Source organism: Hydra viridissima, unplaced genomic scaffold (genome assembly GCF_058129835.1).
Source record: "Hydra viridissima isolate aposymbiotic clone 2 unplaced genomic scaffold, HvirCarnegie_v1 scaffold_10, whole genome shotgun sequence".
Lineage (NCBI taxonomy): Eukaryota > Metazoa > Cnidaria > Hydrozoa > Anthoathecata > Hydridae > Hydra > Hydra viridissima.
In genome coordinates, this window is record NW_028324309.1 from 15,554,509 (window position 1) to 15,568,163 (window position 13,655).

Below are 13,655 nucleotides of genomic sequence, written 5' to 3' on the forward strand. Positions count from 1 at the left end.
GCCAATAATTAACCAGCTGCTATTATAAGTTTTAACATTGCAGACAGTTTGCATCTGCTTACATCTCTCTTTTGCTATTTACAAATCTTTAAACAATCATTTTGGCCAACTCCTGGTTGCATGTAGTAGCATTTTTTAGACATTTTTGAGATTAAATTTCAAGTAATTAGAGAAAAGAAAAAAGAAAGATAACCGATGATTGATATGATAACCGATGGGTTTAACTCGCAAATGGTTTGGTATGTGTAGAGACTAAGTAAGTGCGCTACTAATTCAGCGAAGGTTATAGAATTTTTCATAACCAAAATATCAGAAAAATGGGCTAATTAAATTAAAGCTTTTTTTAAAACATCCAAAAAACCGTCTTTATAAATTTTAAATTCTAACAAGGTCTGATTCACGCGCTTTTGGGGAAAAAGAAGTTTTTAAAGTGCGCAGGATATCACAATAAAAATCATATTAACCAAAAAAAAAATTACAAAATATTTTATATTTCAGAACTAGTGATAATACTAAAATAAGTAAAAAAAAAAAAATCTATTGTAGATTTAGTAAAAAAAAATTTTGGTACCAACATCTCACCACGAGATAAGCCAAACACAAAAGGGTCATATAGGTAAGATTGTCGAGTGACGTAGTGGAACTCATTGTGCTCAAACGTCACAACTTCAAAAATATATCAACGCAGTAAATGCATATTAACTTAAAATACACCAAGTTATACTACAAGACCATTGATGGTTGCTTTTTTTAAATCCATTCAGTATAACTTACCCATAGGTGAGATATTGGTGTGGCTGTTAAAAAAACTTTGAGCGGTTGTAATAAGTTGCAACCTCAGATTCTTTGATTAGTATTATCTTCTAGGTATTTTTAATGATAAAAGAAGCAGCGTTTTCTATGATTACAGGTTACATGATTTGACATGAAAGAGATTCAGACTAAAACCACGTTTACAATAGTATTTTTAAGGGTTTGAGCAATAGACTATAATCATAAATATGCTAAGCCTTTAAAATACTGAGTGCAGGTCCCTCAAGTAGAAAAAAGTCAATTTTTCTTCAGGTTACATTAAAGGTATTTAACAAATCTATATAAATATGGTACTAGAAAAAGTGTATTAAATTCAAACGTTGTCTCATCGCTATGCTGTTTACAATTACTACGAAGGTTTAGGAAAAAGTAATATATCTTTATATCTTGATATTTACCAATTAGTAAAACTACGAAAAAAAATAAAACTAATTGAAGCATACATTTCAGAGTTATTATTAAGAATGTTATTTACAAGTAAAATTAACTTTATAGCTTATATATCCAATAGATTTGTAATTTCAGGCTCCTGCAATAAAACTTAAGTTTTCGAAAGCTTTGAGTGAAGGACTGCCAAAGTGATGAGAAGAGCTTCCTGTATATTAAAAAAAAAACAAAAAAAAAAAAAACATTTCACAAGCAATTTATTCACCAAACAGTTAAAGCAATAAAGCTTCAAGCGAATAACTTTTTAAATACCTCTGTTCGAACAGTTCTGGTTCCTTGATTCGAACAATACGCAACGAAACGATCAAAAAGAAGGGAAACGTCAGTGTCACGTAGCGATTCATCCGATTCAAAACTATATTCTAGACCTTTTAAACCACCGAAAACTACCAATAAATGACTAAATGTAATGTAGGACATGCTTTTAAAGAAGCTCTTTGGGAATGCGTATAAATGTTAAAAAGAAAATGAAATTGTTTTGTTATAAACGAGAATGAAATAGACCAAATCAAATAAATATATACTTTACAAAAAAAAAACAATATTGACAAAAAAAACAAAAAAAAACTGTCGTTTTTCAGTTAACTTTCGACTTACTTGTAAGTAGGTATTTCAATATCACTAATGTCCCCACCATTATCCGAAGTACCAATAGTAAGATCATAGCCTCCTTTGTACGGACTATTAGTAAACACTGAGCTGAAATTATCAGCAAGTCGTACAGAATAACCCCAATATACACCAGCTTCCTCGCGTGGAGTTGAAGGTGTAACAACACGACCAGTTAGGTATCTCTTCTTTTCGATACTTTCTGGAATAAAGCGTTTTAAAAAAGTAATTAAATTCTTGTTCCTAATTATTTATTTTGTAACACAAAATGTTCTTAGAAAAAAGATAAATCTAAATAATCAAACCATGATCATAAGGATCTAACTTCACCGTAACACGGATATTTGGTTTTAGGTGCTTATCAATTTTAACGTCTTTTGTCATACCAACATTAACAAATGATCCTTCGCCTTTTTTTACTGGTCTATTTAAAGTCACACCTTCCCTATAAGTCACAATATCATCGGCACGCATGTGGTGTGGACAATCAAGAGGGTTTAGAATTCCTATAATAAAAAAAGAACTATCAGTGAGGTAAAAAAGCAAAGAGTTAACCTAGATAATGAAAGCTCAGGCGCTCCATCAACCTATTTTTAATAAGAATAATAGTTTATCCAAAGTATGTTTATTTAAACACAAATTTACCGGCATATTTAAGGTCTTGATGTACAGGGAAAAACTCTTTGCGAAGATATTGTGGGCACTCAAGGTATTGCAGTATTCGGGCTAGTAGTATATTAGGATCACTAGACTTAGTTGACCCTTTAAACAGCCCCTCACTTTGTTTCTTAGTAAGGGATTCATTGAAAATAATTACTTCATCAACATTAAAAATGACAGCAGCTCGTGCAATCTGTAAAAAATTAAAAGCATAAAATAACTAATAAAATTTTGACTTATTCCAAATTAGGATTTTTTCACAGCACCTTCAAATATGTTGATACATAATTTTTAATAACAGAGCAGAAAAGTCCAATGATAGTTGGTTATGCCATAAATTGTTTATAAATTAGTTAAATAAAAACAAGTGATTATACCTGTCCTGCTAAATAAGTGCGCAATTCTGGAGATTGTGAATTTTCCAAAATAGAACCAGGTAATGCAATGCTCACTGTTGATAATCGCCCTTCAATTATTATACATGATTAAAACTAAATGGGAAAGGTTCTGTTCTATATATTGCTTATCCAAGAAAGAGACAGCAACGTGTACCTGACTTTTTTGAACTTTTATCATCAGTGATAGAGCTGACAAGAGATGTATCTAAATGTAGTTAACTTTACCTTTACATAAATTAATAAAATAAAAATACTATGCATACTTTTTACAAACTATTTTCAAAAAAAAATAATATTAAGTTTTATTTTTGCACTAGAGCAATTTGATACCACAAATTACCATAAAATCACCGTGCCAAGGACTATGGGCTACATAATGCAAATTATGCAAAATTTTTAAACTTGTGTGGTTTATAGCATTAAAATTTTAACATGATTTATTTTTGTAGAAGAAAATTCTCTATTACAAGATAAACATCACTAGACAACCTCATACAATATAGGCTTGTAAAAACAAAAGTAACTGTAGCTATAACTCTTATCATTGCTGCAGCTAAATAAGTTTACCATATACAAAATGTTGATTTAATTTTGGCTCCTTTTTGTTCATGTGCTGTCAATAATGTACAAAAAGTATCATTAACTTTTTTTGGAAAGTTTTCATTTATTCTTTCAGCTGAAAATTCATCTTTGAGCCTGTAATTGCAGCCCATATTTTTTAATGTGAAGATTTCTGAATAGTAATGTTAAATCAGCATAATAACGTGTTTTAATAATTATATGTCATATTTAAAAATTACCTGATTGTTTTTTCTGAGATCATAAGATTTTATTGAAAGAAAAAAACCTTTAAAGAAGTGGATTAATGTACAAATTCAGTAGAATATATGCTCTATTTGAAATACTACTGAATAATGGGTGATGCATAAGTGGTCAGACAAAATGATAAGTTAAAATAAAGATAAAATAAAAACTTATCAGACAAAATAAAAACTTTAATCTTATTTATAAATAAAGATAAAAACTATTATGATTTTTTTCAAAAATTAAGTATTTATTTTTGAGTAAAAATTCTTATATGAAAAAACTCCATCATCTGCATTAGATCTCAATTCGCTTTGAGAACTTGCATGAGTGACTTTAAAAATTCAAATATGTTTCTTTTAGTTTTAATTTTGATGAGATCCATCAAGACTTGCTCTGTTGAAATTTTTCAACTTCTCTTGTAAACATTTAGAGGCAAATGTTCAAAAAAGTTCTCAATTTTTTTTTTTTTTAAATTTTAGTTTACATTATTTACATGTCGTGATTTACATGTAATATAAATATATAAACTTAGAATCTGGAAGAAGATCATATTGATCTTGTCGCCAGAACCATATAAAAAATTACAGTATAATTACAATATAACTTTTAGACCATATAATACAGTTTATAACAAAATATTATTCAAAAGATTTGAAAAATAGTTAGAACAACATCTCAAAAATATTTCAATATATTATCCGTTGAAAAAATAATATTCTTTAACTTATTTTTAAAAACAGAAAGAGATAGATGAATTTAAATTAGGCTGGACAATTTTATTCCAGAGATAAGGTGCTCGATAATCTATACAAAACTGTTTAAACTTTGTTTGACAAAAGGGTTCTTTTAAATAGTTTTTATTTCGCTAACTATATTTATTCTTTACTTTAAAGGTAAATAGATCTTTAAAAACATTTAATAAATGGTTGTTCACATAACAAAACGTAAAACATAAAGTATTATACAAGTTTAGTTCATAAACGTTTAATACATTCATATCTTTGAATAAAGATTTTGTGTTTGAAAAACGATTTAAAAAATATATTACTCGCATTGCATGTTTCTGATGGCAGTAAAGACGTTGCAACTTACTTTTACCTGTACTTCCCCAGGCAATATTTGCATAGCTTATATAGCTATGAATAAATGAGTAGTATAGTTGTTTTAAATTATTTTTATTTAAATAATTTCTGGCCTTATAGAGGATTCCAATACTTTTTGCAACTTTAGTTGATATATAATTAATATGAGTTTTCCACGCCATATTTTTGTCAAGATAGATACCTAGGAACTTTAAAGCGGAATCTTTTTTTATTTCTACTTCATCAATATAAAGTTTAGGTAAATTATTAGGTAAAAAACGTTTTTTTGTTGACGAGTGGAAAAATATCCACTTTGTTTTGTCAATGTTTAAGGTTAGTCTAATGCATTTAAACCAAGTAGAAATTTGTATAAGTTCTTTATTCATATTTAAAAAAAGTTTGCTAATATCTTTGTTAGATAAAAATAAATTAGCATCATCTGCAAACATAATGCTCATTAGGTTTGAGGCCTTATTTAGATCGTTGATGTATACTAAAAAGAGAAGTGGACCAAGGATAGAACCCTGTGGAACACCACATTTTATTTCAATTAATGTTCTATTTTGAAGATCAATAGGAAGCAATTCTTCTCCGTGGTAGACGAATTGCTTTCTATTAGACAAGTAGCTTTTATACCATTTAATCAATTTACCAGTTATTCGTAGAATTCAAGTTTTTTAAGTAAGATATCATGATTGACTGTATCAAAAGCTTTTGATAAATCGACAAAAACGCCAAGTGTATATTGTGATCTAGCAAAAGAATTTGAGACTTTGCGTGTAAACTGAATAATGGCTTGTTCGGTTGAACTATTTTTTTTAAAGCCAAATTGATTTTTACATAGTAAATTATTTGAAATCAGGTAGTTGTATGTTTTTTCGAAGATTATTTTTTCTAAAATTTTCGAAAACGTAGGAAGGATGGAAATAGGACAATAATTATTGATGTTTGATTTTTCTCCACCTTTATGAATAGGAATAACTTTGGCAATTTTTAATAGATCAGGGAAACCCCTTGTTGTAAAGATATTTTAAAAACTTTAAATAGAATACCGCTCAAACTTTCATAGCAATCTATAATTATGTTCCTGTTTATTCCATCCGCACCGAGTGCTTTGTTTCTTTTTAGGGATTTGAAGGCTCTTTCAAACTCCTCAACTGTTAAATCTAGGGATAAGTCATGGGGAGAAAGTAAATTATTTGGAGTTGTCAAAAAATCATTAAAGGAAATATTTGTAGGAGGAATCCTATCAGCCAACCTGCTTCCAATATCCGTATTTATTAAATTCTTTTGCTATATCATTTGGATCATAAACACAAACATTGTTTATTTTAATCATTTTCGGAAGGAAATTTAAACAAGTTTTCTGTTTCCCCGTTATTTCTTTCAATATTTTCCATATTTATTTTGAGTCACTTTAATATTTGGTAATTAGATTAGAGTAGTAACTTTTTTTCATGTTTTTACGAATTTTTTCAAATAGAGTTTTGTAGTTTTTATATATGCGTAAGTTAGCATGGGATTTTGTTTTTAAATATTTTATATACAATTTTTGTTTAATTTTTGAAGATTTTTTAAGACCCTTGGTAATCCAAGGACTATTTAAGGTTTTTGGTTTTAAGATTATTTCGGAGACGGGAAAATTTGCATCATACACCGAGAAAAATGTATTAAAAAACTTATTATAGATTATATTTATGTCTTCATTAAAATTTATATCCTTCCAGTTTAACAATGATAATTGATATTTAAACGTTTCTAAATTTTTTTTGCTGAAAATACGTTTTCTTATAGTTTGACTTTTATTAGAGTTAGGAGTTGAAATGGCGTTGATTGTTAGAAAAATGGGAAAATGGTCTGATATATCTGATTTTATAATGCCTTTTTGCATGTCATTGTCATATACATCTGTTGTTAAAATATTGTCTGTTAAGGTGGCTGAGTTTTTTGTCATTCGAGTAGGCTGGTTGATAAGCAGTATTGCTCCTGATACAAATATTTCATCATAAAATCTTTTAATTTTTCTGTTTTTGCAATAGCGTAAGCAATCCATATTTAAATTGCCAATTACAAAGTTTTTTTTCTTTTCTTTGTTACCTTTATGAAAAATATTGTGCTTTAAGTAAAAGCTTAAGTTTTCTGACGCACCACCAGGTGGCCTATAACAACAACTTAGAAGAATGCTTTTGCTTTTAACTTTTCGCTTTTATTGTTTAAAATTTCAATTGTAACGATTTCTTTATCGTCATCAGAAACGCACAAATCATTCCTAATGTTATGTGCAACGTTTAGTTTTACGTAAATCAGAATTCCTCCACCGCGTTTATTCAATTTTCTTTCTAATAAAATTGCTTCAAAACCAGGAAGATGGAAATTAGAGTTATTATTAAGCTCATTTTGTGAACACCAAGTTTCCGTTAAACAAATAATATCAAAATAGTTTTTAGTTTCTTCTATAAAATGCCGAAGATTTTCAAAATTTTTGTTTATACTTCTTATATTTATGTGGACAATTTTGATTTTTTTGTTTTCATCGCCATTTTTAGAAAGAAATTCTTTTAACTCACTAGCATAATGATAAAACAATCTATTTTTAAGTCATTAAAATAATTACTATCTGGATCTGTGTTTTCATCAGATCCAATGTGTTTGTTTCTAAAGTTGAAAATAAGTGATTCATAGTCATTCATTTTATATTTTTGTTGTTACCATTTTTTGTGTACTAAATAAATAAGATTTAAAAGAATTTCATACTTCTGAGGCACGCGTTACAAGTTTGGTACATATAACTATAGCAAACTTACCCTCAGCTCGAAGTTCTTTTGCTTTTGTAAATAGAAGTCGCCTTTTTTCGATTGTGTAATTGCTATAGTCTTCGTTTAGATATATTTTTTCGTTCCATAGTTTTCATTTTTTATATTCATTTAAAACGATTTCTCTGTCTTTATAGTTAAGAAACTTCACCACGATAGTTCTTCTTCTTTTTCCAGATTCGTTCTTCTTTCCAGTTCTGTGTGCTCTTTCAATTGCAATGTTGTTTTTAATTCCAAGTTTCTCCTTTATAAACTCTTTGATCTTCGACTCGCTATCTTTCCACATTTCTTCTTCTCTTTCGTCAAAGCCATCAAAACGAAGATTGTTGCGCCTACTCCTATCTTCTAATTCTGCTAATTTATCTTGAATATATTTGGTGCACATTAGATTCTCGTTGTCTTTGTTATAACTATTGAGTTTTACTTTTAAGTCATTTGATTCCTTAACAACTTGTTCATAATATTCATTCTGAAAATTCATTGCTTTAGTAACTTCAGTGATTTCTCTCTTCAGTAAAGCATTTTTGTTTTTTAATTTTTCAATTTCGTTGTTTCAATTTCGTTGTTTCAATTTTATTGTTTCAATTTTGTTGTTCAATTGGTTGTGCTTGAGGCACATTTGGTGGGTTGGATTCCTTCTTAACATAACTGACATATTTATCCAATTTAGAGAATCTTTAGAGAATAAGAACTTGCTAACTTTGATTAAAATCAATAGTTAATTGCAATTACACTTGTGAATAAATGTAAGAAATCATTTTTCTAAAGATTGATTAATATGGATTGATGTATTGATTGCTGAAAAACAATGAAACAATGGCTTGGACATATTTTATTTTTATTTCCTACAAACTGAACACTTTCTAGGTATGTTTCTTTGATACAGTATCCAGAAATTTCAGGCATGTTATTTCCTGCAAAACATAAAAAGTATTTTTCATCATCGATGACCAGAAGTGATTTTTTATTATAGAGCTGGTTACCGAGTTTTCTGCTTCTCATCTTTTCTTTTAATTATTGCTAAATAGTGAATTTGAGAGTCTTTTCAAATTTTTTTTCACATTAAATTGACAACCAATTGTCCATTGATTTACACTGAATTTAAAACCCAATTTTCTAACTAACCCTTTTTCAATTGTTAAAAAGCCTCTTTAGTTTGGTTTTCTTTTCTCAAGTCGAGGACGATCAGTGTGCTTTTTATCAGAAACGCTTCAAATTTTTTTAAGTTATTATAAATTTCAAGCTATTTTTTTAAGTTATTATAAATTTCAAGCTATTTTTTCTTTTTTGAAATGATTAATAACTTTATTATTTTTTATATTAGGATTTTTTACAAATAAAATTTTGAGATATTTTCCACATGATTCTCATTCTACTGCATTTAACCTCATTTTAAATGTTTTTGATAATAAATTAAATACTTCATATATTTTTTTACATATGCATCAAACCACACGATTGTTTAATCAGCTAGAAAAATTAAATTAAAACATGTCCAACAACTTATGTATCACCCTTTAAAAAAATTAAATTATAAGATTTTTTTTTCTCTAGATAATTTAAATTATTTTTTTCTTACCCGTGAGCTGTTTTTTTAATCTCTTTCGACTTCTTTTTTCTAATTTCTAAATTACAATAAATAAAAATAAATTAAAAACTGTTTTTGATTGAAGTAGATTGAGTATCAGGTTAAGAAGGCCAGTGTACTAGCTATTACATGTAAAAAACCATTAACAAAAATGAAAATGATAAAACATTGAAGAGAGAAACTGAACTTATGAATGGTTTCAAAGTGGTTCCCAATTGTATTATCTACATTCTACAAATACTAACGGTTGTTTAATACAAATCTGTGAAAAGTTTGATGATTAACATGTTCAAACACAGGTTTTTTTTTGTTATTTTCATGCTTTGTTGCAAACTTAATTATCTATAATAGTATATATGATACATTACATAACTAAACATTTTTAAAAAATAAGCTCGTGATGAAACACAAAGAAAAAAAGACAAAGAATTCAATTTAACAAATTATTCTTTTAGCAAAATATCTAGCACTTTAAAGCAGAAAATATTCTGAGACAGACCATCTCTTACATAAGTAAATGTAGTAAAAATAATTCTGGTAGTAAAAGTCAAAAGAATTCATTACATTGCCAAAAAAAAAAAAAAAAAAAAAAAAGAAAAACTATGATTGACCATCATAAAAATTTTTTACAAGGGCAGGCTGCTCAAATATTTGTATGCAGCTTAATATTGATCAATTAGATGTTCAAAACAAAGACAACCAACAACTGCATCAAGAAAAAAATATACCAAAGTGAACTGTCTTGCTTTACTTTTGTGCACAGCTTGAAAGTATATAAATTCCTGGATGCTTCTAACTTTTACACTAGCTTAAATAAGGAGTCTGAGAAAATAAAAATTTATAATGAATATTTTAAAATTAGTTTATTACTCATGTCAAAAAGTAGTTTGGTCCAATTTTTTTACATGTAGCAATATTAGTTGCACGCATGTATAGTCTTTACATGTGTTGGAAAAAAAAACAATTTTAAAAGAAAATGGTATTTCATTCAAAATATATGTTACATTGTATGTACAATGTAACATATTTTGCAATAATAACATATATTTGACACAATGTAACATATATTTTGCACAACTTAAATAACAACATTTTAGATAAAGATTTTTAGCTGTATTTGTTGGCAAAGACCAAATAAGTTTAAAACAAGATCATATGTTTATGTGAAGACAACTAAAACAGTGCACTTTTTTGAGAGAAGTAAACTTGAAAGGAGATAATCTTGACTTGGACTATGTTTTAAAAGATTAAAATAACTTATTCCAAAATTGTTAAACTAAATTTTTTTTTAATGATGCACTTACATCATTAACATACATATTCCATAATCTTACTGTCTGCTAAAACAAAATAAATTTAACTTATCGCTTTTAAAAAGGGCTGGTTTAAGTAATAAGGTCATTATGAGACAGGCAAATGTCTGTAGAAAAACAGTTTTTAATGCATGAAAAGTCTTAGGAGGTACAATCAACCTTATGCAATCCAGGAAGAGATTATTCACTTTGTATCAAGGAAATCATCCAGATTGTTAGGAAATGGGTGCAGAAAAATCCATGAAGAAGTATAAGCAAGATAGCAAACGATATGAAAAAATGTTTTGACAAAAAATTGCTCTCTCAGTTACTCAGTTTTGTGGTGCTATATTATACTATTCTACATCGCTGCTAGCTCCCATCCATCAGTTCCTATTGTCAATTAACATTGCCATTGAAAATCATGTTTTCAAAGTTTTTCTTCTGAGCACTGTACTGATGAAGTACAACACTCAGCATTGAAAAATCATCTGTGCTGATTGTTATAATAAGATACAATGATAGTATCTTACTATAACAATGAGCACAGAATTAAATCCTATTACAAATGGACCAATTTATCTTCTACTAATTAAAAGCTCATTGAAGTTTTAAATCATTAGGTTACATGCTTGGTCGTTGAAAACTTAATTCCAATTTAACTTAAACTTACATCAACAAGACTAAATTTACGCTTGAGTTTTTTTGAAGCACGTTTTATTTTGCCGCCATCCATTTTTAATCGGGCTTTTTTGAATATTACCGTTAAAGTAGAAAAAAACTTATCGCTAAACCAGTCCCCATTTCCTTATTCAACCCAATGATATATTAAAAATAACTATATTTTTAATTATTAAAAATAAATAGCTATTCTTAATACATAATTGATTCAACCTCTTGATATTCATAGCTATTTATTTGTTGTAATGCAAAAGGTTAATGATTATTAGTAACAAAGTTTTCCTAAAATATGTCATTTATTAAAATGACTTAAGATACAGTTTGAAAATTTTTTGCTACTTGCAGCTATAAAAATAGTAAGAAAGAATATATCTAATATTAAACATAGTTACTGATGAAAATTTTTAAGTTGTGAAAAGATAACTCGCAATTTTAGGCAACTTTATTCCAAACTACATCTAACAAGCCTGCTCAAAAGTTTATTTATTTTTAAGAAGAACGATGAGCCTTATAAACGCATTACCTCTTCACCACTACAGTTAAGGAAGCAAAAACGTTGCTCAAGAAGCTGTAATAAAGGACTCTAGGTTTTTTAGGAAGTGCTTGTCAGAGATGAAAATGTTATAACTCTATAATTGTAAAAACTTAATGAATTTTACTTTTTTTTTTTTTTTTTTGAAAACAAATATTATATTTAATACAACTTACATTTTCTATCTATAACAATTGTTAAAGTACCTAATAAATTTTTCATAATAGATTTTTTTATTTTAGATTTTTTTTTATCCTTTTTTTTTTAATTTTTAGTATTAAATTTATTTAAATAAGTCGAAAATCTAAAATTGTATATTCTCTAATCGCGTGGGTAACATTGAATTTCAGATTTATTTATTTTTTTAAGTTTTTTTTTTTTAGTTGACTACAAACATAAACTTAAGACTTTACAATTTTTTGTAACTTAACAAAAAAAAAAGGAAAAAAGGAAAAAAGAAGTCAAGTTGTTATATATGAACATACATACGTATTGTATAATTAGTGATATAAACTTATATAAATAATATACAAAAAATAGGATAACGATATTAAAATAGTATATATAAATAACAGCATGTGAGTTTAACTGAAAATTTTAGAGCATTATTTTAAACAAAGGTTGTTAAAACAACTGACCTGAAAACTTAAAGTCAAATATGTTCTTATTTTTTTAATGTTTTTTTACGTTACATTTACAACTTTTTTAATTTATTTTCATTTTTTAAAGAAAAAAAAAGCAACAATTCTTTTGTTGGGTCTCACTTCTCTATCTTACAGAATTTAACAGTTTTTTGGTAATTTTATTACTGAAATGGTGTTAAAATAAAATTATTTTAGATCAAAAAATTAACAATAAAGAATGCATAGGCATTAATTAGATAATTATTAACGTAAATAAATTATAAGCCTGGTTGGCGCAGTTGGTTAGCGCGTCAGTCTCATAATCTGAAGGTCGTGAGTTCGACCCTCACACTAGGCATTCGTTTTGAATTTAAGAATGTTTAATTACATTTTAAGGGTTACAGTTCATTTGAAAGCCAATTAGAATACATTCAACATCAATGGAATCCGCACAATCAAACATTGGGGTATATTCCCTCATCTGCCTGAAATCTCTTTTTATATAGTTCAACAATTCAGGTTGTTGATGAAAAAATTTTATTGACTATTGTAATTGACTATTGGAGAATTATTAGTGTAAATAGTCCTCATGTAGATGAGCGTATGTAATCCACTTGTTATTCGATCTTCTCAAACTTATTGTTTCAAGAGCTTGACGGAAGATTCTTATGGAAGTTTGCATCGTACTTGAAATGGTGGAGTTAGCAAATACTTGTTGTCCTCCAAACCATCAAAATATTGGAACATTTACTACAAATCTTTCAGAAGGACAGTTTGAAAAACTTTATTCAAAAAATATTTCAAAATATTGGTATTTGAAAAACTTTTATCAAATAAAGGTTTATACCTAAAAATACAAGATAAAAAAAAAAACTATCGGAGGAAGAAACACATTTAAAACAAAACCTCTTTTCGAAAACGAGACATCGTTTCGAAAACGAGACATCGTTTGTGTGGGATTGTAGCAATCGAACCACTGCACTTAATTCTAATCAAAACTTGTCACCATTTGTCTTCCTGCAAGACTATACCTGAACAAGTAAAGGTTTTTTGAGTGAGAAGAAACCAAATTAAGATAAATCTTGAGTGAGACGAGTTTATAATGAGCAGTTTTTAAGTTTTATGACGAGTTTTTAAATGGTAGTTCAAGTAGCTTCAAGTAATAGTCCATTTCCGATGTTCAACCTCTTCTGGCTGCGCAACTGTCTACAGCTAAAATGTGTAAAACTCAACACACCTTAAAACAGAAAACAAAATATGTGCAAACCCGAATTTAGAAACCTTATTCTCTTTAATATTACTTATTTTTG

General features: G+C 27.8%; 1 protein-coding gene, 1 non-coding gene and 1 pseudogene across 3 annotated transcripts; 1 reads left to right on the forward strand and 2 right to left on the reverse strand.

Moving 5' to 3' along the window:
- Positions 1-1,192: 1,192 nt before the first annotated feature.
- On the reverse strand, positions 1,193-11,277 carry LOC145181233 (28S rRNA (uridine-N(3))-methyltransferase-like). Its single transcript, XM_090101192.1, has 9 exons — positions 11,183-11,277; positions 9,209-9,254; positions 3,082-3,132; positions 2,907-2,995; positions 2,515-2,722; positions 2,175-2,375; positions 1,858-2,071; positions 1,513-1,660; positions 1,193-1,408 (listed from the first exon to the last, which is right to left on the reverse strand). The coding sequence occupies exons 1-9, from the start codon at positions 11,243-11,245 to the stop codon at positions 1,355-1,357; spliced, it is 1,074 nt and encodes a 357-aa protein (XP_089957318.1). The 5' UTR covers positions 11,246-11,277; the 3' UTR covers positions 1,193-1,354.
- On the reverse strand, positions 4,197-8,182 carry LOC149883344 (uncharacterized; annotated as a pseudogene). Its single transcript, XR_016456292.1, has 2 exons — positions 7,622-8,182; positions 4,197-7,177 (listed from the first exon to the last, which is right to left on the reverse strand). The product of XR_016456292.1 is annotated as an uncharacterized LOC149883344 (transcript).
- A 1,352-nt stretch (positions 11,278-12,629) lies between the features above and the next one.
- Trnam-cau (transfer RNA methionine (anticodon CAU)) lies at positions 12,630-12,703 on the forward strand. The gene has a single exon. It is a non-coding gene; the product is annotated as a tRNA-Met (tRNA).
- The last annotated feature ends 952 nt before the right edge of the window (positions 12,704-13,655 follow it).